The sequence below is a fragment of the Tenrec ecaudatus genome, chromosome 10 (assembly GCF_050624435.1).
Source record: "Tenrec ecaudatus isolate mTenEca1 chromosome 10, mTenEca1.hap1, whole genome shotgun sequence".
Taxonomy (NCBI): domain Eukaryota; kingdom Metazoa; phylum Chordata; class Mammalia; order Afrosoricida; family Tenrecidae; genus Tenrec; species Tenrec ecaudatus.
The window spans coordinates 87170450-87196180 of NC_134539.1; the positions used below are offsets into that span (position 1 = coordinate 87170450).

General features: G+C 45.5%; 1 protein-coding gene and 1 non-coding gene across 2 annotated transcripts in view; both read left to right on the forward strand.

Annotated features, from left to right (window-relative positions):
* Window positions 1-11619: 11619 nt before the first annotated feature.
* The window catches only part of USP22 (ubiquitin specific peptidase 22), a 41423-nt gene continuing 27311 nt past the window's right edge, over window positions 11620-25731 (forward strand). Inside the window, exons 1-2 of the mRNA XM_075560927.1 lie at window positions 11620-11960; window positions 23883-24015. Of these exons, the coding sequence (XP_075417042.1) occupies window positions 11823-11960; window positions 23883-24015 (271 nt within the window). The 5' untranslated portion in view covers window positions 11620-11822. The remainder of the gene's footprint in view (window positions 11961-23882; window positions 24016-25731) is intronic.
* LOC142460281 (U1 spliceosomal RNA) lies at window positions 17417-17579 on the forward strand. Its single transcript, XR_012786523.1, has one exon. It is a non-coding gene; the product is annotated as a U1 spliceosomal RNA (small nuclear RNA).

Consider the following 25731-nt stretch of genomic DNA (forward strand, 5'->3'; position numbering starts at 1 on the left):
GTCACCCTATTGCCATACATTGATGATCAAGCTCCAGTGCATGATTGTGTTGATGTGTTAGACTCTCTTTCCAGTTATAGGCCTGACCTAAAAGACGTTCCTCTTACGTCGGTGGACTTGGAATTATATACGGATGGCAGTAGCTATGTCTTTGAGAACTCATGTGTGTCCAGAGCTGCAGTGGTGACACAGAAACCGTTATGTGGGTTCAACCCCTGGGCAGTCATGCTTTGGCATAAAACGCAGAATTAATAATCTTAACTAAAACCTTGGAGTTAGCCAAGGATAAGGCTATAAATATTTTTACAGACAGCAAATACGCATTTGATACTGCGCATTTTCGTGGGGCCTTGTACCAAGAAAGAGGGTTGCTGACATCAGAAGGTAAAGAGATAAAAAACAAAGAGGAAATTTTAAAATTGCTGAAAGCTTTATGGCTCCCAAAAAGAGTAGCTACAATTCATTGTTGGGCTCACCAAAAAGGAAGTCGCCCTGATATAACTGGGAACTCACTGGCAGACCAGGTGGCGAAAGAAGCGGCAAGGACCAATTCCCCTGAGGTAGTGGCCGTTACCATGGCGTCCCCGGTGTTACCGCCACAACCTGCACACTCGGATAATGATCTAAAGATAAGCCAAGAGCTGGCCTGCCAAAGAGACTCGGAGCATCCAGGTGGCTGCTCCATCCCGAAGGAAGAAGATTCATGCCAGAAGCTCTGGGGAGAGTTCTGATTCAAGGACTACATGAAGGTATGCACTGGGGATCCTCTAAACTGTCTCAGTTGCTCCTCGGGTACTTTTACATACCCAGGCTTGGACACTGGGTGGCAGATGTCACCCACCGTTGATTGCACTGGGCTCGGGGAAACAACCCCAGAAAGAAAAGGAGCAACCCCAACCACGAGCTCGAGGTAGAAAATTGTGGGAGGTGGACTTTATGGAAATCAGACCTGGAAGGTATGGCTACCGGTATTTGCTGGTGTTCGTGGACACCTATTCTGGATGGGTGGAAGCCTTCCCAATGAAGAAGGAAAACAATGCCACTATGTGTAAATTATTAGTAACTAAAATTGTCCCTTGATTTGGCCTTCCCACCACCTTGGGGTCCGACAATGGCCCGGCATTCATTGATCAAATTACTAAAGTCTTACAATGCTTCTAAATATTAACTGGAAGCTCCACTGTGCATATAGGCCCCAAAGTTCAGGGCAAGTAGAGAGAATGAACAGAAGCCTAAAGGAATTTTTAGTTAAATTACATTTAGAAACTGGCAAAAACTGTGTTGATCTTTTACCTTTTGCCCTACTTCGAGTCCGCTGCACTCCCTATGTGAAAAGCATGACCCCATTTGAATTTATGTTTGAGAGACCTTCCCCAAATCCTCCCAAGGTTGAAGTAGAAATAATGGAAGTCATTAATCGTTCCCTCATCAAGTGCCTGCAGGCTGTGCAGCAGGTGAGAGACAGATAAGCTGCTCCGACACCTTCATTTTGGGCCCAACCAAGGGAAAGGTGAAGAGGCAGCCCACAACTTGCAACCTGGAGACTGGACGTGGGTAAAGAAGCAACAACCTGACACCTTAGAACCAAGGTGAACTGGCCCATACCAAGTGATACTTACAACCCCAACTGCTGTTAAAGTAGCGGGGAAGGGGCCGTGGATTCATCAGTCACAAGTAAAAAAAAGCCCTCCCTGACCATATCCTGAAAAGATGGACGCTCAGAAAGACAGAAAAATCCTTAAAATTAAGACTTTGCAGAACTTAATTGTTTCTGTCTGTCTGAATATCGCTGACAGCACCCGCCGTTTCCCCCATCAACCGCAAACACATCTGTGGAAAAACCTCCAGCAGGAAAAATGTAACCTTTTACACTGTGTATGATCATGCCCTCCCCGCCCCCCCCCCGGCCCCCGCCACTGTCTTCCACTTTGATTTGTGTGATTTGTTTGGACCTGAGTTACATGTAGAGATCATTGGTGGGCCCAAGCCTTGAAGATGATGACCCCAATTAGAACAGCCAGTCCACAGAGAGGACCACATGGCCGGCGCCATTATGAGACATGACGTCCTTCACTGACCCATGGCCCTGTGGGGGGCAGCACCAGAGACACAGTGTGGGAATTGAACCCGACCTCATCCCACCACACCGAGGCAAAGCACTGGGGGAGTGCAACGGAACAGCAAGGGAATGGAGTGGCAAGGTCACCAGGGAATGCTGAAGGTGGACTTTGGGGCCAGGGCGTGGTGCCCCAACAGACTGGACTGGAAAACACTCCTAAAGGCCAACAAACAATCCTTGAACTAACTACAAGCTTTTCTTTCTTGTTGTGTTTTGTTTTGTTCTTTGTCAGTGGTTTGTTGTTGTTGCTTTGTTGTATATTGTTGCTTGGTTTTGCTGTCTTGTTTTTGTGCACGTTTTTATCTCTGCAGGTCTGTCTAAATAAGATAGGCTGGATGAACAATCTGGAGGAAAAACAATGGGACCGACAGTTCTGGGGGGAAATGGGATAGGGGGAGGTGGAGGGAAAGGAAGTGGTGTTAACAAACCCAGGGACAAGGGAACAACAAGCGATTCAAATTGGTGGTGAGGTGGGTGTGGCAGGCCTGGTAGGGTATGATCAAGGGTAATGTAATGAAGAGGTATTGCTGAAACCCAGGTGGGGACAGAGCATGATAGTGGGACAGGAGGAAAGTCAAGGGAAATAGAGGAAAGAGCTGGGAGGCAAAGGGCATTTATAGAGGTCTAGACAAAGACATGTACATATGTAAATATACCTATATGAGGATGGGGAAATAGGTCTATGTGCCTATATTTATAGGTTTAGTATTAAGGTGGCAGAAGGACATTGGGCCTCCATTCAAGTACTCCCTCAATGCAAGAATACTTTGTTCTATTAAACTGGCATTCTATGATGCTCAACTTCCCGACACAACCACTGAAGACAAAGCGGGTGAATAAACAAATGTGGTGAAGAAAGCTGATGGTGCCCGGCTATCAAACGATATAGGGTCTGGGGTCTTAAAGGCTTGAAGGTAAACAAGTGGCCATCTAGCTCAGAAGCAACAAAGCCCACATAGAAGAACATACTAGCCTGTGTGTTCACGAGGTTCCGAAGGGATCAGTTATCAGGCATCAGAGAACAAAAAAATCACATCATTGGGTGCACACCTCCATGATACGATCGCTGAGGAAAAACGGGTGCATAAGCAAATGTGGCGAAGGAAGCTGATGGTGCCCGGCTATCAAAAGGTATAGCGTCTGGGGTCTTAAAGACTTGAAGGTAAACAAGCGGCCATCTAGCTCAGAAGCAACAAAGCCCACATGGAAGAAGCACACCAGCCTGTGAGATCACGAGGTGTCGAAGGGATCAGGTATAAGGCATCATCAGGACAAAAAAATCTTACCATAGTGAATGAAGGGGGAAATGCATAGTGGAGACCCAAAGCCCATTTGTTGACCACTGGAGATCCCCTTGCAGAGGGGTCTAGGGATGGAGATGAGTCAAACAGGGTGTGATTTAGCACCGATGAAGAATACAGCTTTCCTCTAGTTCCTAAAAGCTCCGCCCCCCTATCATGATCCGAATTCTACCTTGAAAGTCTGGCTAGACCAGAGGATGTACACTGGTACAGATAGGAACTGGAAACACAGGGAATCCCCCAGGGAGGAAGTTATATGTAGATCCTTGTAATCAGTTCCCCTTTTCGACCTCACCTTCCCTCCACCCTCTGGGTATCACCACTCCCACCACTGGTCCTGAAGGAATCATCTGTCCTGGATTCCCTGTGTTTCTAGTTGCTATCTGTACCAATATACATCCTCTCATCTAGCCAGATTTATAAGGTAGATTTGGAATCATGATAGTAAGGGACGAAGTATTTAAGAAATAGAGGAAAGATGTATGTTTCATCATTGATTCCCTGTACTTTGACTGCCTCCTCTCCTCCTCACAGCCCTCTTTAAGGGAGTGTCCAGTTGCCTACAGATGAGCTTTGGGTCTCTACTCTGCACTCATCCTCATTTACAATGATATGATTTTTTGTTCTTTGATGACTGATATCTGATCCCTTCAACACCTCGGGGTCACACAGGCTGGTGTGTTCTTCCATGTGGGCTTTGTTGCTTCTGAGCTAGATGGCCACTTGTTTATCTTCAAGCCCTTAAGACCCCAGACGCTATCTCTTTCCATAGCCGGGCACCACCAGTTTTCTTCGCCACATTTGCTTATGCACACATTTGCTTCAGTGATCGCGTCAGGAAGGTGCACATCACGGAATGCCAATTTAATAGAACAAAGTGTTCTTGCATTGAGTAAGTACTTGAGTGGAGGTCCAATGTCCATCTGCTGCCTTAATACTATAAATATATGTACATAGTGTGACAAGAGGAAAGTACAAGGAAAAGAGGAAAGAACTAGGAGGCAAAGGGCATTGATAGAGGTCTAAGTAGGCATGTACATATGTAAATATATTTATATAGGATGGTGGGGAAATAGATCTGGTAGTCTTTTTATGTGGTTTTTCTTGCTCTCCTGAAGTGGCCATCTTTAGTCACAAGTGCCCACACAGCCTTGTACACTTTCCAGAAGCATGTACTTTTTGAGACTGTAATACCTGAAACTTACCTTTCCCTCATAAAAGTCACTTGGATTTACAAAAGTGCTTCTGCCGCATGAATTGTTTCAGTGTTGCAAAGCAAGAATTGAGGCAGACCACTTAGCAACCTCACACCAGCACTTCCCAAAGCCTTGATTTTTGGTGAGCACTTTCAGTGCAGCTTGACGTCCTTCCTTCAGCATCACCGGCTCTGGTCCATGCTCCCCCTGAAATGGGGCGATGGCAGCTAGTTCTTTTGGAACACGAACTCTGTGTTTTCTTTCCATCTTCTTTTGATTCTGGCTGCAGCATTCGAGGCTTGACTTTTCTCTTGAGTTCTTTCTGTTTCAGAGATGCTAAGCGTATTCTTCCCACCTGGTTTTCTAGTTCTAGGTCTTTGCACATTTCATTATTGTGTTTGGCTTTGTCTTCTCGAGCTGCCCTTTGAAATGTTCTACTCAGCCCTATGACGTCATCCTTTCTTCCATTTGTTTTGGCTGCTCTACGATTAAAGCAGTTTCAGGGTCTTTTCTGAATCCACTTTGATCTTTTCTTTCTCTCCTGTTTCATGACCTACTGTCTTCTTCATTCACAGCATTCCTGATGTCCTCCCACAGTTCATTGGCCCCGTCATCAGTGTTCAATGCGTCAAGTCTGTTCTCCAGATGTACTCCAAACTCAGTGTGATAGACTCTTGTGGTTGCATTTTGACTCTCGACTTGTTTCCATTCTCTTCAGCCTTATCCTGTCTTGCATATGAGCCGTTGGTGGTCTGTTCCAGTCAGCTCCTGCCCTGGTTTTAGCAGCTGATCTTGAGCTTCTCCACTGTCTCTTCCCCCAGATGTAGTCACTGACTTCTGACTCGGTGACCCCAGTGCCAACAGGGAATGACGTATAACTATTCAACCCCCAGTGCTGTTCCCAGTATGGCGATCTTCATCAAGGACACACCCAGGCAAGCTTCTACAGAGACTACCCTGCCTGGGATAGCTGGAGAGCTGTGGGGGAATCCACTTTTCAATGCACGCTGCCGGACAAGCTGACCTACACACTTGGGCAATGATCAGAAGGAAATCATGGGGGCTCAAACTAGGTGGGGACTCTGCAAATGGATTTGGGGCTATTATTGTCGTTCACGGCCTTCTGCTCAGAATTTAAGCTCTAAGACTCTGGTTATAAAAGGAGGAAATTGGCTTCAATTCTTTTGTGGCACAGGAGCTAGTTTCAAGCAGGCCAACGCACAAAATAAAAATGTGTCCATAACTAATCAAACTGGCTCTACTCATTTCTTCTTGGTCAAAGAACTTTATTTAAAATTTCAGGGAACTTTAACCTGAAGCTGATCTATGGTGCGACCTTGGGGGGGTGGCCGTTTGATGAGGAGGGCGCTGAGAACCTCCTCCTCTGCCTACCACTCAGCCTTCCTGCTTGCTGGGGCTCTGGTGGTCACCCTAAGAGCTGCTTGTGCCCCACTGTGTTTCTTCCAACCTCGGATCTATATAACTCTGTATCCACCAGCCTGGGATCTTCCTGAATTCTTCATCATTGTATACAGCTATGTATCTGAACAGGGATTTATGAACCTGAGCTTGTCTAGACTGGGATGCTTGATATATATATATATATATATATAATTACTTCTTGATGTAAAGCTCTTCTTTTTAAATTTATTAATCATTTTGTTGCAGGCTTATCCAACTCTTATCACAATCCATCCATCCACCCATTGTGTAAAGCACAATTGTACATTTGTTGCCATCATCATTCTCAAAACATTTGCTTTCTACTTCAGCTCCTCATTTTCCCCCTCCCTCCCCACTTCCCCCTCCCTCATGAACCCTTGAGAATTTATAAATTATTATTATTTTGGCCAGAATGGAGTAGTGAGTCAGTGGAGAGGTCTGAGGGGCCGGCCCCAATCCCAACTATGTGGACACCTGCCCCTCCCCCCAGAAGAATTTATTCCAGAGGACAGCACTGAAGCAAAAGCTCAGGGAGAGGGACATGTCTGATCAGAGCACATGGGAGCAAATATAAGGGGGAGGAAGAGAGAGGAGCACATCCTGGTCCATCAAGCCTTGAGGACGATATTCCCGCTCAGAGCAGCCAATCCACAGAGAAGACCATATGGCCGTTCCCACTATGAGACACAACATCCCTCACTGACCCATAGCCCTACAGGGGGAAACACTGGAGACACAGTGTGGGAATTCCACCCGATCTGATCCTACCACACTGAGGCAAAACACTAAGGGTGTGGAACAGAACAGCAAGGGGAACAGAGCAACTAAGTCCCCAGGGAATACCAGAAATAGACTTTGCGGCCAGGGCTTGGTACCCCATCAGAATAGACCAGAAAACACTCCAAAAGGCCAACAAACAGTACTTGAACTAACTACAGCTTTTCTTTCTTGTTGTCGTGTTTTGTTTTGTTTGTCATTGGTTTGTTCGTGTTGTTTTGTTGCTTAGTTTTGCTCTGTCTTGTTTTTATGCATGTTATTATCTCCACAGGTCTGTCTAAATAAAATAGGCTGGATGAACAATCTGGAGGAGAAAACAATGGGACCGACAGTTCTGGGGGGACATGGCAAAGAGGGAGGTTGGGGGAAATAAGTGGTGTTAGCAAACCCAGGGACAAACAACAAGTGATTCAAATCTGTAACCGAGAGGAATTACTGAAACCCAAATGAAGGCTGAACATGATGGTGGGACAAGAGGAAAGTCAAAGGAAATAGAGGAAAGAGCTAGGAGGCAAAGGGCATATATAGAGGTCTAAATAAAGGCATGTACATATGTAAATATATTTATATATGAGGACGGGGAAATAGATCTATGTGCATATATGTACAGGTTTAGTATTAAGGTAGCAAATGACAGTGGGTCTCCACTCAAGTATTTCCTCAATGCAAGAATACTTTGTTCTATTAAACTGGCATTCTATGATGCTCACCTTCCCGACACAACCGCTGAAGACAAAGCGGGTGCATAAGCAAATGTGGTGAAGAAAGCTTATGGTGCCCGGCTATCAAAAGATATAGGGTCTGGGGTCTTACAGGCTTGAAGATAAACAAGCAGCCATCTAGCTCAAAAGCAACAAAGCCCACATGGAAGAAGCACGCCAGCCTTTGCGATCACGATCACGAGGTATTGAAGGGATCAGATATCAGTCATCAAAGAACAAAAAATCATATCATTGTGAATGAGGGGAAGTGCAGAGTGGAGACCCAAAACCCATCTGTAGGCAATTGGACATCCCCTTACAGAAGGGTCTTGGGGAGGAGACAAGTCAGTCAGGGTGCAGTGTAGTAATGAGGAAACATACAACTTTCCTCTAGCTCCTAAATGCTTCTTCCCACCCACTATCATGATCCCAATTCTACATTACAAATCTGGCTAGCCCAGAGGGTGTACACTGGTACAGATAGGAACTGGAAACACAGGAATCTAGGAGGGATGATCCCTTAAGGACCAGTGGTGAGAGTGGCAATACTGGGAGGATGGAGGGAAGGTGGGGGAGAAAGGAGGAACCAATTCCAAGGATCGACATGGGACCTCCTCCCTGGGGGATGGAATACAGAAAAGTGGGTGAAAGGAGACGTTGGAAAGTGTAAGATATGACAAAATAATAATTTACAAATTATCAAGTGTTCATGAGGGAGGGGGAGGGGGAGGGAGGGGGAAAATGAGGAGCTGGTGCCAGGGGCTTACGTGGAGAGCAAGCGTTTTGAGAATCTTGAGGGCAATAAATGTACAAATGTGCTTTGCACAATTGACATATTTGTGGATTGTGATAAGAGTTGTATGAGCCCCTAATAAAATGATAAAAAATTATTATTTTGTCATATCTTACACTGTCCATATCCTTCTTTTTTTTAAAAAAATCATTTTATTGGGGGCTTGTGGGATACAGAAGGATTTCTCTCAAGCTGTCTCCCCCAAATATATGCCAAACAGTTGCTTGTGAATGACCATACACTTGGAGGTCATCAGAAGTAGGTCAGGGGTTATTCTCCCTGAGAGCTATCAACCATCTAGAGCAAGCAGGCACCACTGTTTATCCCACAACAAATAGGGCCCACTCCCTTCTGATAAGGATAGTAGTTGTCTGTTTCCTTGTAGGAGACCCCAGAGAGGTCAAACCTGCCCAAGGATGACTAAGGCTAGGCTGCCATCTTGAATATAGGATCCGCCCATCTTGTCACATGTATACCCCCAATCCCTCCTCTTCCTATTACTTGTATGTCCCTAGACTACTCCCTCTCATTACTGTAATACCTACAAGACAACCCCTTCCTGTGACGTATGACCTCACCTGTAATTAGGGGGCTTGCATGTCCCCAGAGAAGATAAAAAGGCTGGGCTAGCATTAAAGACTCTCTCTCCCTCCACGTGGACCATCAAGCGGGTAGAGGTGAGCATGCACCATGATTGTGTCTGACTCCATTTATTGCAATACTTCTCTTCTATCTCTCATGCTCTCTATAACTTTACTATGATCTTGACTTATTATCGCTGTACAATTGTGCCTACCAGACTCGTAAAGATGTGTAGGGGCTGGCATCCCCTGACAGGGGCTCATACAACATTACAATCCATACATTCATCCATTCTGTCAAGCACATTTGTACAATAAAGCTCTTTCTTATACATATATGAGTGTCACTGGATTTGTTTCTCTAGTTAACCCAGTCTAATAAATTTTCTGTGATTCCTAATTGTCCTATAATCCTTGGTGGCTTGTCTAGTAAACACTGGACTGTTATTTGCAATGGGGCTAGTTCTGTAGATGAGGTTATCTGTTCCTGAAAAGAGTTACACTATAGGAAACCCTACTTAGGGGGCACTGTGAATTGGAATCAACTCATAGCAGTGGGTTTGATTTTGTTTTTAATTAGCCCTCTGATCATAAATCAGGAATCTTCATGCGAGTGTCTGTACATGCTGATGATGCCCCTTCAAGGTGTTGTCTTTATGTTGTCTTTGTCCTGTTTAAAGCTAAATAAAAGAGTCTACAGCGTATGTCCACTGTGTGTCTGTCTTGTTGTACTGTGGTCGCTTGTGTGTTGCTGTGATGCTGGAAGCTGTGTCCCTGGTATTTCAAAGGCCAGCAAGGTCGCCCAAGTGAGCATGTTCGAGCAGAACTTCCAGATTAAATACAGACAATGAGGAAGGACTGTGCTCCCCACTGCAGAGGGAGTTGGGAATTGAACAAGGAAGATGGAAGAACCGGTGCATTTGAATTGTGCTGGAGAAGATTATTAAAACTGCCACGGGCTGTTTCTTGTATCTTAACTTGTGTCATCAGAACTGCCCTCTGAAACAGCTCCGAGAAGAAACCTGGTTGTGTTCCTTCTGCAACCAAGGACTTGTAGGAATAAACTTACAATTTCTGGAAAAAACATAAATAAATAAAACTGCCACGGACTGCTAAAAAGACAAACACAACTGTATTGGAGAAGTACAGCCAGAGTGCTCCTTAGGGGAAAGGATGGCCAGACTTGTCTTCCATACATTGGAGATGTTGTCAGGAGAGACCAGCCCCTGGAGGAGGACATTACCTTTGGTAAGGCAGAGGGTCATGAAGGAGGGGGAAGGCCCTCCAGGAGGTGGATGGACACCGTGGCTGCAACAATGGGCTTGGGCATGGGAACAATTGTGAGGATGGTGCAGGACCTTGCTGTGTTTTGTTCTGTTGCACGAATGGTCGCTATGGGTCAGAACTGACTCAAGGCCTCTAACAACAAAAGCATGTTTTAATTTGGAGCACAAGATACATATATCACATTTCACTTATCCATTCATTTGTTGATCAGTTAAGCCATGTTTCCTTTTTGGCTCTGAGCTTTTGATTAAAAAATACAACTTTAGAATATTCATATAAGGAGCCCTTGTGGTATTGCTGAAGAAATATGTGTGCATAAGCAAATGTGGTGAAGAAAGCTGATGGTGCCTAGCTATGTGGGGTCTTAAAGACTTGAAGATAAACAAGCAGCCATCTAGCTAAGAAGCATCAAAGCCCACATGGAAGAAGCACACCAGCCTGTTTGACCGCAGTGTGTAGAAGGGACCAGGGAGAAAGCCAGCTTTCTACTCCCGTGTAGTCTCTGAAACCCACAGGGACAGTTCTATCCTGGACTAGATTGGGTCGGAATCAACTCGATGGCCGGCAGTGCGTTTGTTTTGTTTTTGGAGGGCATTCACAATTTTTTTTTTAACAATTTATTGGGGCTCATACAATTCTTTTCACAGTTCATACATATACATACATCAATTGTATAAAGCACATCTGTACAGTCTTTGCCCTAATCATTTTTTTCTCTTTTCTTCTTTTACATTTTATTAGGGACTCATACAACTCTGACCACAATCCAAACATATACATACATCAATTGTATAAAGCACATCCATACATTCCCTGCCCCAATCATTCTCAAGGCATTTGCTCTCCACTTAAGCCCCTTGCATCAGGTCCTCTTTCCCCCCCCCTCCCCTCCCTCCCCAGGCATTCACAATTTTAAATACGCTGCGACTCAAGTCCCATTTCTGTCGGAGAGCCACAAAACGTCGGCAGCCGACATCTCTAAGGCAAGGCTAGGGATCTACGATGCCCACGAAAGGCTACCAAGATAGAGTCCTGCAGGAAACGCAAGGCAGCCTGGGCGCTCAGGACACAGGCGCAGGAAGCAGTTTGCAAGACGCAGGGCTTTGCACCTCCCGGGCGCGTTGCTCCGCCTCTTTGCGGCAAAGCTCAAGCCGGTGCAAACCGGTTCAGAGCCTTGACAGACATCTGGCGCCGGCCAATCCACATCATTCCCCTCGCGCAGTGTCAGAAGCAGCGCGGCCCCAGAGACAGCTCCGAGGCAGACGGACAGCAAAGTCAGCCAATGGAAGTGCTGGGCGGGGCCGCAAGCTGGCCAAACTGCCAATAGCGTTCGCCCGGGAGTAAGCCTTCGCTGGCACCGCTTTCCCCGCCCACTCCTCCGAGGGGCGGGCCTTACGGCGCGAAGCGGCGCCTGCGCAGTGAGGCGGGCGAGGTTTGCGGTGATCTCCCCGGCGCCGCCCAGACCCCTGCAGACCCCGAGGCCGGCGGTCGTGCGCCGCCTCAGCCTTTGTTCCCCGCTCGGCCCGGCGCCGCCCTGGCGTCGTCCACGTCCTCGCCGCCGCCGCCCGCTCGCGGCCGGGCCCTGCCCCCTCCGGCCACCCGGGTGGAGGTGGAGGGCGAGGCCATGGACGCGGAGCTGGCGGTGGCGCCGCCGGGCTGCTCGCACTTGAGCAGCTTCAAGGTGGACAACTGGAAGCAGAACCTGCGCGCCATCTACCAGTGCTTCGTGTGGAGCGGCACCGCCGAGGCCCGCAAGCGCAAGGTGGGGGACTCCGCCAGGAGCTCGGCCAGGGGCTGCCCACCTCGCGGGCGACGGGCGGGGGCCGAGGGATCCGGGGGAGGGGCGGCGGATCTCCTCCTTCCCTTCCTCGGCTGGTCGACTTCCTACTCTTGGGAATGTCCTCGGCCTCCACTTTCCTCCCTCGCCTTCCCCATTCCCTCCCTCGGGAGGCCCTCCGCCGCGGGGGCGGCCTTCGGTGGGCTTGCGGTACTTACCTGGGGTCGTGAGAGGCGAGCGCCTCGGGGGAGGCCGTCGGCGTCGCCCAGGGGCTGCTCCTGCGCGATAGTTGGCGCTTCAACTTGACCTCCGGGAAGAAACGGGAAACTACAGTCCGCCGGGCGGGGATGCTGGGGAGTGTGGGCAACGGATGCACCTGGGGGGAGGGGAGAACAATGGGGGCCTGCCAGCCTGCCGTGGGCCCCTGCCACCTGCTCAGATAGCCTTTATTCGCGTGTCCATTCCCGCCCACGAGCAGGGCCGTGGGCGCCAGGGAGACGGAGGAGCCACACGGCGAGGGCCGGTAGCCATTGCCGTGACCCTTGGGCGCACCCCCGCCAGGTGCTGGGGTTGGGAGGAGCCGTTGGCTAGATGGCGTCGCCCCGCGGCCTCCGGGTCAGCGCGGGGCGCAGAGGGAGTGCAGTGAGAAAGGTGTCCAGGTCTCGACGCCGAGCAGCGACTGCAGATTTGTATGGAAGTTTGGTGAATCACTTGTACCACTTGAGCGGATTCCAAAGGCACGCTTAGGTGGGACGGTGGAAAAACAGGAATTTGAAGGCAAGGAATTGAACCCTTTCTGTGAGGCTTTGAGGAAATACATTGTGATTCGCCGTCTTTCAGACATTGTGTACATCCCGACAATTGGACTACTAATGATTTGGTAATTAGAATGCACTCTTAGTTTACTTTTAATTCCTAGCTGAATAGACTGCCTTTTTTTTAAATTTTAACAATTTATTAGGGGCTCATACAATTCTTATCACAGTTCATACATATACATACATCAATTGTATAAAGCACATCTGTACAGACTGCCTTTTTTTATAAAAAATTATTTTATTAGGGGCTCATACAACTCTTACCACAATCCATACATACATCAGTTGTGTAAAGCACGTTTGTGCATTCATCGCCCTCATCATTCTCAAAACATTTGCTCTCCACATAAGCCCCTGGCATCAGCTCCTCATTTTTCCCCTCCCTCCCTAGACTGCATTTTTTGCGGTTGGTTTTTTTCTCTGACAATTGCAGAGCAAGATGAGGAGCGAGTTGAGCAGTTTACCTGTCATGTAGCTTTTTAATGGGAAGGAAAAACCAACAGACCACTGAGATTGTAGGGAAGGGTAAGCATCAGATTTCAGGTGTTTTGAGTTCTTTGGTAATGAAGTTGGTCTTCGAATGAATTAAAACCAGAGGTAAGATGGATTTCTCTCGGGAGAGCCCGGGCACACTTAGATCATGATTTGCAGATGGAATTGTGTGCTTTGTATAGGCAGTAGTCTTACTCTCCCAAATGCTTCCCTATAAAATGAATTTGATTACACTTAATGTGATGTATGTAGGGTTATTTCCACCTTTGATTTGAGTAGGAATCCCAGCTCTTCCTCCAGTTTTAAACAAAGAATTAAGCAGTCAAGGAAAAACATCCTTAACTCGGCCTTGTTTCCTAAAGAAAGGAAATTTTCTTTCTATGGTTCAGAATACTCATACTTTCTGAAATGACGTGCTGCTTTGTGTGAAAGCTGCTAGCCGCATCTTGCATTACTGGAGAGAATTTGAGCTCTGTAGAAGGGGAGGTGATACACGCTTCTTTCAGAATTCAGGGCTGTCAGTATTGCAGTACCTTCGGGCGTATACCAGCAGTCAACTTGTGATGTCAGCCTCTCGTTTTCTCTTTGGGGATCATTTTCATGGATTATTTCAAGTTTGGGTCGAACTATTCCTAGCACTAGTGGCTCAGTGAGGGAAGAATTGTCTTGGGAAATAGTTTAACCTTGGTGATTGAGAGTGATTAAGGCACATTTGACAGTTTGCATACAGTTCTCAGCAGATGCTTAAGCTCAGTGCATTAGCTTCTTTCTCAAGATCAGACATTCTCAGCAAAAATACTGCAGTTTCAGTTAAAATCTGTACAAAGATGCCTTAGGAGATTGACACGTAGCACCGCACAGCTATGCAGTTAACTACAGAAATGAATCCTGGGTGCATGGGAGTTAAAATGCTTTATCTTAGTAGAGGTGGCTTATGGCTACAGATCCAAAATTTGATTCTTTTGATTAGACAAGGAGTGAGAACAGATTTGATTTGATAACTTTCTCTCCAGTTTGGTATTGTAATGGAATCAAAGTAAAAGTTTCATACTGCTCAGCTTAAAAACGTCCCCACAGATTAGGAGTCAGTGGTGGTACAAATGTTTAAGTGCATGAGTACCAGCTGATAGGTTGGTAGTATAAACCCAGGGGCACCCCGGAAGATAGCCCAGCTGTCCTGCTTCCAAAAGGTCACAGCCTTGCAGACCCTGTGGGGTGGTTCAGCTCTGAACCTGAAGTTGACCTCAGTCAGAATTGACTCCGCTAACAATAATAATGCCACAGGGGACCCTCGCCTTTATATTTTGACATATGAAATATCATCTCTTACCACTTTAAAATGAGCTGGGGTGGCTCTGCGTTAAGCATCGGGCTGTTGCCACCCCAGTTGCTTTGTGGAAGAAAGCCAAGGTTTCCTACTCTTTTTTTCTCTTACGTTCTCATCAACATTTGGTGGTAACAGTGGGTTTTTTGGTTGTTTCTTTTTAATCATTTTATTGGGGGCTCATACAACTCTTATCACAATCCATCCATCCATCCATTGTGTCAAGCACATTTGTACATTTGTTGCCATCATCATTCTCAAAACATTTGCTTTCTGCTTGGGCCCTTGGTATCAGCTCCTCATTTTCCCCTCCCTCTCCACTCCCCCCTCCCTCATGAGCGCTTGATAATTTATAAATTATTATTATTTTGTCATGTCTTACACGGTCTGATGTCTCCCTTCACCTACTTTTTGGTTGTCTGTCCCCCAGAGAGGGGGTTATATGTATTGTTTATCATTGTATCCTCCTAGTATCTCTGCTGTCATTATCGGTCCTGGGCGGTTTATCTGTCCTGGATTCCCTACTCTTAAGAGTTACAGTACCAAAAACCATATAAGGGGTCACTACGAGTCAGAATTGACTCGATGGCAGTCGGTTTGATTTTTGGTGTATCACTTCAGAGCATGGTTCTCAATCTTCCTAATGCCGTGACCCTTTAATACAGTTCCTCATGTCGTGGTGACCCCAACCGCAGGCCCATGGCTGGAATCGACCAGCTGCTCCTCAGGAGAAAGTGTCTGCTCTGATAAGAATTTGCAATCTCGGGAACCCAAGGTAGTTAGTTCTACTCTGCCCTATGGAGTAGTTAGGAATCAGAACTGACAGTGAGTTTGTCTTCTGAGCATCTTCAACACAGCTGCTTTTCTGTAACCAAATGTACTTTCCCGTAAGTGGAGATGACTTGTCAAACATTATTGATAATTTTGGTTTAGCTTGCGAGATAGTCTAGAGCAGTGGCTCTCAACCTTCCTAATGCCACCCTTTAATACAGTTCCTCATGTTTTGGAGACACCCCTCCAACCATAAAATTATTTTCATTGCTACTTCATAACTGTAATTTTGTTACTGTTATGAATCAGGCGCAGGAAAGCATACCTCATGCTAACATTTTTGTTTCTATGCTTGTGGGATGGATACTTTTTGGAAGAAGCTGGAATGCTTCCCTCTTTTGTTGTTGACTGAGGACCAAAGTCAAGTCCAAGCTCCTAAAGGAGATGCAGATTAACTTTTCTGTGATCACAAAGACACGCTGAGCTTCTGCCATGAGGAATTGAATTCAGTTGTCCAATATATATTTAATCTGTAGCAAGACTTTATGTTTGCCTCACGGTGTAAGAATATTTGTTGGCATTAATGCAAATTCCTATACATAGAATATTTAGTTGCTCCTAAAATGGATTGTGTAAGTAATTCCCAGTGTTCAGACGCTGGTTAGATTTATAGTGGAAGCTTAAAATCCATGAATCTGTGTATTTCTAAAAAAAAATAATGAGAAGGGTGATCATATAAATACATTTTCAGTATATAAAATACTTACCTGGCGGTGAACAAGTAAATGTGGTGAAGAAAGCTGATGGTGCCCGGCTATCAAAAGAGATAGTGACTGGGGTCTTAAAGGCTTGAAGATAAACAAGCGGCCATCTATCTAGCTCAGAAGCAACAAAGTCCACATGGAAGAACACACCAGCCTGTGTGATCGAGTGGTCCCAAAGGGATCAGTTACCAGGCATCAAAGAACAAAAAATCATATCATTGACTGCACACCTCCATGATAGGATCGCTGAAGACAAATGGGTGCATAAGCAAATGTGGTGAAGAAAGCTGATGGTGCCCGGCTATCAAAAGAGATAGTGTCTGGGGTCTTAAAGGCTTGAAGGTGAACAAGCGGCCATCTCGCTCAGAAGCAAAAAAGCTCACATGGAAGAAGCACACCGGCCAGTGCGATCACGAGGTCCCAAGGGACCAGGTATAAGGCATCATGCAAAAAAAAGCAACGATATAAGTGTGTGTATGTATGTGTATATATGTGTATATGTATATATATACCATATTAAATGAAGGGGGAAGTGCAGAGTGGAGACCCAAGGCCCAAGTGTCGGGCACTGGAGATCCCCTCATAGAGGGGTTTAGGAGAGGAGATGGGTCAGTCAGGGAGCGAGGTAGTACCGATGAAGAACACAGCTTTCCCCCAGATCCTGGATGCTTCCTCCCCTCAACTACCATGATCCGAATTCTACCTTGCAGGGCTGGATAGGACAGAGGCTGTACACTGGTACATATGAGGGCTGGAGGTACAGGGAATCCAGGGTGGATGATACCTTCAGGACCAAGGGTGTGAGGGGCGATGCTGGGAGAGTGGAGGGTGAGTGGGTTGGAAAGGGGGAACTGATTACAAGGATCCACATGTGACCTCTTCCCTGGGAGAGGGACAGCAGAGAAGGGGGGAAGGGAGACTCCGGATAGGGCAAGATATGACAAAATAACGAGGTATAAATTACCAAGGGCACATGAGGGAGGGGGGAAAGGGGAGGGAGGGGAAAAAAAAGAGGACCTGAGGGGCTTAAGTGGAGAGCAAATGCCTTGAGAATGATTGGGGCAGGGAATGTATGGATGTGCTTTATACAATTGATGTATGTATATGTATGGATGGTGATAAGAGTTGTATGAGTCCCTAATAAAATGTAAAAAAAGAAAAGAGAAAAAATGATTAGGGCAAAGACTGTACAGATGTGCTTTATACAATTGATGTATGTATATGTATGAACTGTGATAAGAATTGTATGAGCCCCTAATAAATTGTTTAAAAAAAAATACCTGGCAGGGGAGACACTATGATCACGAAGGCGGTTTCCCCAGGGCGAGGCTTATCCATTGCACTCCGTATGTGCAGACCCTGCAATTTCCCCAAATGTGGGAAACTCGACTGCGTAATTTGTGGTAGTGGGGGACTGCATTCGCGTTCTACCCTGAAAGAAAATAAAATGTCAAAAGGGCTTATAGATTACAGAAGGGAAAGTTCTCCCCACATTCAGATAACCAGTTAAGATTGGTCTTCTGTCTGGGTCTTCCAGACCTCTTAAAATTTGTAAGTGTGTACCTGTTGTGTGCCCTTGAATCCATTCCAACTCACAGTAAGGCCCCTGGCAGTACACCTTGCTAGTGGGGAAGTGGCATAGGGGGTTAGTGGGTTGGACTGCTAACCACAGGTGCAGTAGTTCAAAACGAGCAGACACTCCTGAGGAGAGAACGATGAGGATTTCTACTCCATAAAAATTTACAGTCTTTATGTACACAAGAGTATACTCCTATGGGTTTTTATGAGTCAAAATGGATTCGATGGTGATGAGTTTGTTTTTTTGTTTTTAGTTTTATTTCAATTGGTGTGAGTTACAAAGACTGGATAGAAGAACCATACCAAGGAATTTCAATTTACCATACCTTGGTTGTAGATTGTTCAGAGGTTAGATTATCAGATCTTCTCTCCTATGGAGCAGTTGGTGGGCTTAGACAGCAGGCCTTTTGATGAACAGCCCAGCACTTTAACCACTGCGTCATCAGACAACAGCAATCCTGTTGCCCTGGCGTTTATCCCCAACGCACAGTAATAGACTGCCACACCGTTCTCTCCAAGCCCATCACTTTAACTAGCAATAGCCAGGCATCTCTTTCCGTGCCATCTAGCCCCTTCTGACTTGTGGTGACCCTCAGGGCCACTCTCACAACTGTCATGTTCAGCTCGTTGTTGCAGCTACTGTGTCGGTCCATTTTGTCAAAAGTCTTACACTCGTGCTGCCACCCCATCCTACCAAGCATGATGTCCTTCTCCAGGGGCGGGTTAGTCTCATGATGACACACCCAAAGTAGGTAAGACAAAATCCCACCATTTTAGCTTCTAAGGAGCATGCTGGCCGTACTTACTCCAAAACAGATTTGTTTGCTCTTCTGGCAATCCATGGTCCTGGTGATATTGTTTGCCAGCACCATGATTCAGATGCGTCAGACTTACCCAGTGCTGTATGTCATTTGATCTCTTGACTGCTGTTTCCATGAGCATTGATTGTGGGTCCAAGCAAGATGAAATCTTTGACAGCTTTAATCTTTTCCCAGTTGCATTATGTTGTCTATTGACCCAGTTGTGAAAATTTGGGGCTTTACATTGAGTTGTAATCCATACTAAAGGTTGCAGTGCTTGATCTGCATCAGCAAGTGCTTCAAGTCCTCCACTTTGAGCAAGCAAGCTGCGTTTTCTGCCTATCTCATGAAACATTCTTCGTCATATAATTGAACTTCTCTGATGATTTGCTCAGCATACAAATTGAACAAATACAGTTGGGAGGAACAGCCCTGACACACACCTTTCTTAATTTTAAATCCATTCCAACTCACAGTAAGCCCTCAGGCAGTGCGGCTTGCTAGTGGGGAAGTGGCATGGGGCTCAGTGGGTTATGAGTTTGCCCTTGTTCTGTTCACACACTGCCTGTTGATCCATGGACGAGTTCTACGGGAATTCTCGTTCTTTCCCAGAGTAGCCATACTTGTTGTGATCCACACAGTTGACTAGTCAGTAAACACAAGTAAAAATCTTTCTGGTCTTCTCCGCTTGGAGCCAAGATCCATCTGACCTCAGCAATGATAACCCTTGTTCCATGTCCTCTTCGGAATCCTGCCTGGCAGCTAGCAGCAGCTCCCTGTCAATGTACTGCGACAATCATTGTTGAGGTCTTCAGCAAAATTGTACTTGTATGTTAGCAGCAATATGACTCTGTACTTGGAGTGTTCTGGTGGGTCACCTTCCTTTAGAGTGGGTACAAATAGGATCTCTTCCAGTCGGCTGACTCGAGCAGCTGCCTTCCAGTTTTCCTTGCAGAGTTGAGTGAGTGCTCCCAGTGTTCCATCTGCCTGTCGAAACATTCTGTTGGCCTGCCACCCATTCCCGGAGCCTGTCTTGGCTGCTGCTTTCAGTGACGCCTACAGTTGTGCTTTCAGTGCCATTGGTTCTTGCTCTGGAAGTGGTTGGGTGTGGACTCGTTTTTTCAGTACAGTGACTGTTGAAATCTTTTGATGCTTCCTGAATCATTCGATGTCTTGTGCATAGACTCTTAATACTGCACCTCGAAGCCAGATTTTGTGTTCTTGAGTTCTTACAGTTTAAGGTAAACGGCGTGTGTTCTTTGTTTTCTTAGCCCATGGTCAGTGCACATTTCATTGTAACATTTTACTTTGCCTTCTCAAGCCGCCCTTTGAAATGTTCCAATCAGCTCGTTTACCTCGTCGTTTCTTCCATCTGCCTTAGCCACTCTACATTTCAGGGCAACTTTCGATCTCTTCTGACATCTCCACTGATCTTTTCTTTCTCCCCTTCCTTTTTAGTGACCCTTTACTTTCTTCATGCATGATGTTCTTGATACACCCCCACAACTCGGCGGGTCTTTTGCCATTAGTGTTCAGTGTGTCAGATTTGTTCTGGAGATGTTCTTGAAATTCAGGTGGGTATAGACTCGAGGTCATACAATGACCCCTGTGGACTTGTTTTCCGTCTCTTCCTCCTCAACCTCAACTAACATCTGCATGATGATGCTCTGCTCTACGGCAGCCCCTGGCCTGCTTTTAGCTTGCTCATTTTGAGTTGCTCGGTTTTCTCTTTCCTTGTACTACACAGGCACTTGAATTTCTGTTGATTCCATCTGGAGAAGTTGGTGTGATTAATTGTTTTTTATGTTATTGAAAAAAGGTCTTTTCAGGGATGGACAACAGGAAGTGGGTGAAGGGAGACATCAGTGTATGACATGAAAAAATAATAATTTATAAATGATCAATGGGCTCATGAAGGGGAGGGAGGAGGGGAAAATGAGGAGCTGATACCAAGGGCTCAAGTAGAAAGAAAGTGTTTTGAAAATGATGATGGCAACAAATGTATTTGACATATGGATATATGGCTTGTGATAAGAGTTGTACAAGCCCCCAATAAAATGATTTTAGGAAAAAGAAAAAAGGTCTTTTTATGTAGTTGGAATCGCAAAATTCTATGTTTTCCAGTTACTGTTCCTTTCTCTTGGGTTCCAACTTGTATATTCCAATCATCAGTAATTATCAATGCATCCTGATTGCACGGTTGATCAATTTCAGGCTAATGATGTTGGTAGATTTCTTCAATTTCTGCATCACTGGTGTTAGTGGCTACTGTGTACATTTGAATAGTAATGGTCTTCATTGGATTTCCTTGTATGCTGAGGGGTATTGTCCCTATCAAAGACAGCATCGTACTTCAAAGTAGATCTTGAAATGTCGTGTTTGACCGGGAATCTGACTTAATTCCTCGTCATTCTGCCGTTGCTGGCATCACAAGCCATGTGACTGCCTAATTCAAAACGCCCAGTACCGTTAGCGATCTTTGTGGGTTCCATTGTATTTGTGAGAACTTCCCATTTCCCTAGATTCAAACATCCCAGACTGACTTCACACTACTCAAGTTCTGGTTATTAGTGGGTATTTGCAGCTGCTGCTTCTCATTTTGAGTCGCATCCACAGCAAATGAACGTCCTGAAGGCTTTACTCCTGCTTGCTTGACTCCCTCCGGTCGTGTCGTTAGGTGGACTCTGCTTTGAGAAGGTAGCTCTTCCTCAGTCAGGTTGTGAGTGCTTTCTGACTTGAGGGGCTCATCTCCTGGCAGCATCTCTGACCGTGGTCTCCTTCTAGTCCTTAGGTTTTCTGTATCTGACAATGTTTCCTTTCTATCCATAAATTTTCCAGCAACTAATTCTTCAGAAGTGGACAAGCCTATTTATTCCTTTGTATTCTGGAAGCTCCACTGAAGCCTGTTCACTTTGGGTGACCCTGCTGGTATTTAAAATACAGACATCGCTTCCACCATCACAGCAACCCACAAAGCACCACAGTACAACTATTTGACAAATAAGTGGTCCAGGGCAGCTTAGGAGAGAAAAATAGCTCACCATTGGCTAAATTTAACATGGTTGATTGAAACACACCCCCATCGATTTATTGAGATCAACTGATGCCAGGTTACTTCTGCCCTGGTTGCTGTAAGTTGGCCATCATTTGACCTTCCACCCACTTATTTCCTTGAGACTCTAAGGTTTAAAGTAGGAGGTGGGTTGACAGCTATCCTTTTCTAGAAGAAGACAGGCTTACAATGCTGTAGAGCAGTTCCTAGCCGGCTCTTTATGATTAATATTTGGTTTCATAGATGGGGGGAAATCAAAGTAAAATATCTTGTTAATTTTCCTAGTCATCTTTTCCCCCCTTCTGATCATGATTAAGTTAGAATCTCTGATCAGTAGATATTGGCTGGGCACCAGGTTAGTATCTGTGGACCTCATACCCCAAACTCCACTAGGGTTAAGTCAGTGCGACTCCTAGCTACCTTCTGTAGAGTTTCCAAGGATGTGAATCTTCATGGGAGCAGATACCCTCCACTTCCTCCACGGAGCCGCTGGTGCCTCTGAACTACCAACTTTATGGGTATCAGGTGTCACTTTGTGAGGTTCCTTTTTGTGAAACATCGGTTATTCTGGTTGGTTCTTTAGCCTCTTCTCTTTGCCAGCTCTCTAGTCAGAATAAGCCAATCTGCTGTACGTTAGTTGGCTGCTCCCAAGATCCCAGACACCAAGCAGCTCAGTCATGTAATGTAAAGGCTCAAAATGAGGAAAATGTGTAAGTCATGACCACCAAGTCAAATTTGTGAACTGCGACCACAGATACGAGAGCATCTGCAGCCTCATTGCATCTCCAGTCTTGAACTTCTGCAGTGACTGCATGCATCTAAAGAGACTTCTACTTAGATGTCAATAACATGTCACAGCCATTTCCTTTATACCAAAGTTTAGATTTCCTTCTTGGGAAGCAGGTAGATAAACCATCAAGAGCTACTCTATTTTGTAATGCCATTGTCTTCACCAGTTATTGCTTTAGAGACAGTGTGAATAGTGTGTACATATAGAACTAATTTGCCCACTTGCAACCATAAATATGAAAGGGCTTCAAAAAGATCATGGACAAATTCTGTTAATTTTATTTCTTTGTGTGTTCCTTCTCTGCCCCACCCCTACCACCCCAAAATTCTTTTATCTTTTAAATTCATTTTTCCAATAATTGAAGCCCCCCCATGAATGCAGGTACGTGTTGCTTCAATGTCTGTGATGTGGTGGGTGAATGTATTAGTCTAGGTAGACTAGCAGAACTAATCCATGGACACACGTGTGTATAAGAAAGATTTTTAAAGAGAGATTTATATACAAGAGCAATTGAACATTGAGAAAACATCCCAACCTAGTCCAGATCAAGTTCATAAGTCCGATATTAGCCCATATGTCTGATACCAATCTATAAAAGTCCTCCTCAGACTCATGAAACACATACAATGACACCAAATGCAGGACGATCACAGGCCACTGGATGGAAAGTCTTTGGCTCCAGTGGCGTTGTAAGCATCTCAGCGCTGGCAGGGTCTCTACGTGGCTTCTCCAGCTTCAGAGATCTGGTTGCATCAGGGTAGGTCCATGTGGCTTCTCCAACTTAGGCCACTCGCGTAGTTCCATGTGTTTTGTCAGCGTCAATGTCCCCCAGGAAGTGGCAGAGAGAAGTGTCTCCCGCCTCCAAGCAGGAAGTACCGGACTTCCCTGAATTCTCAGGAGAGGGCCATGCCCACACAGAAGCCTCATTGACTATGATTTGATTGACAAGCTAGACTCCACCACTATACTCCTATTCCTCAAATTGACAAGCAGTTATATATCTACCACAGTGAAGTAGGGAATTACGTTGTACAGACAGCATATTAAAACCTTACCGGTGCTTGCTTTCCGTCATCCTTGTCACCAGTCTTTCCCATCTACACCACTTGATGGAGCAACAGGAAAAGCCTGCTGTTGCTGCCACCTTCCTTACCCAACAGACAAAGGCCCAGCCGGCTGCCTCAGCCTGCCTCTTTCCACGGCGTCTGCTGCTGCAAGAGTCAAAGGTGTGACGCTTTTCTCTGTGGAGAGAACACTTTGAGACCAGTAGTGTGTATGTGCTCAGATGTTGTCCTGAAAGGTGTTAAATGGCATACACTTAGGTATGTTTTCATAGTTGAGAGCAAGCTCAGTAACTAAGGATATTACAGCTGTCACAGAATAGCCTTTTAGGGGTGAGTAAAGATTTTGCAAAATGGACTTCAGTGTAGGAGCACTCAGTGTGTGCATCCACAGTCCCACTGTGGATCCCTTTGCCCGACTACGTGCTGTTCATCAGTTTTCTCCCCTGATTTCCAGGCCAAGTCATGCGTCTGTCACGTCTGCGGTGTCCATTTGAACAGGCTCCACTCCTGCCTCTATTGTGTCTTCTTTGGCTGCTTCACAAAGAAACACATTCATGAACATGCAAAGTCGAAGCGACACAACCTGGGTAAGTTTCCTGCCCCCTGAGATGGTCTGCCAGACCTCCAGAGATGGGCACGCCTCTCAACTTGCTTTTCTTGGGATATTTAATATTTTATTTACAGTCCATTTCTCTTTCATCTAAAATATCTGTGCTCTCCTGTCAATCTTTACAGTGGTGGGGGAAGAGCTATATTGACCTCTATCCACTTGGTTTGTCCTTTAAGCTTTTGAAGTTTGTTATTTTATGTAATCTTAAGTGGTAAATTACTGAGATTGAATTTTGTTTTAAGGAGCCCTGATGATGTAGTGGTTAGGTACTTGGCTGTCACCTGCAAAGACGGCAGATCAGGGGAGAAAGATGTGACAGTCTGCTTCCGAAAGTTTTACAGCCTTGGAAACCCTGTGGGTTTGGGAGGAGGTGTTCAAACACACTGCCATTGAGTCAATTCCGACTCATAGCAGCCCTATATCTAGGACCTGCCCCCAGGGGTTTCTGAGACAGTAACTTTACTGTCTGGTGCCACTGGGTTTGCTTCAGTGTTTTGAAGTTGGTATGAAACCTTTGTCAGAAAGGTAAATGCATGAAGAAACACCAAAAATAAGTAGAATATGTTTATTGTGAGTAGCTAAGATTCAAGTGAGGCAACATCACCTGAACATCTCAGGAAGGAAAGGTGCTTCATAAAGGGGACAGTGAACACTGGTTATACAAGGAGGCTTCAGAAAGTATGTGGATAAATGGAAATAGAAGATAAATAGTAAACTTAATTTCTTAGCATAAGCTGAAGAAACCTTTTTTAAGCAATGGTGCTAACCAGTTAGTCCATCCGTAAAGAATTGAGGGTCCTAGGGATTTCATTGCATCATGCAGTATTTTACATTAATGGAAAAAACGGGTACCCTTTGAAGTTTAAGATTACGAAATAAAAAGTCAGGAGTGAAATCAGGACTATAAGGTGCGTGTGTGCCTTACGACTTCCCTGGAAACCAAAAATTGCCCTTGTTTGATGAGAGGCATGAGCAGGAACATTTGTCTTGGTGGTGAAGGACTGCTGAAGGTTTCCATTTGTTCCTCTGCTACGGGGTTCTAACTTGCCCAAAACACTCTCTTACAGTAATTGTTCTTTGACCCTCCAGAAAGTCTCTATAAACAAAATGCCTCGTGCATCCCATAAAGCTGTTGTAATGGCTTTGACTGCATTCCTTCCAGCCTTCAGGGTCATAGTGCTGTTACAACTGGTAAAGCCATGTTTCATTTCCTGTTACAGTTTTAGGATCTTGGTCGCACTTATTTGAAATTTTCATTGAAAGCTACTCTTAGCTACGATAGATCTCGGTGTAACAGTTTGGGCATCCATTAACCAGAAAAGGTGCTCCACTTTAATTTTTCAGTCAGAATTATGTAAGCTATTGAATCAATTGAGAGAGTTATTGTGTTGACTACTATTTTTGCTATTGTCAGTTGTCTCCTGTTAGGCATTGAAAACATTTTTTTGCTCACAAATTGATCTGGATGATCTACCACTGTAGGCTTCATCTTGATTGTCTTGTCCCTTAAAAGGAGGCATCTATTTGTAAGCTATACTTCTGCAGGGCATTGCCCCATCAACTTCCTGTAAAGCATCAGTGATCTATAATGGCAATGGAGGGCTGTATCTGACTTCCTCTGGATTCCCTAGTGCCATGAGGCAGAGCTGACATTCCTCCCTGCTCCATCCTTCATTACCCATCCTGACACCAA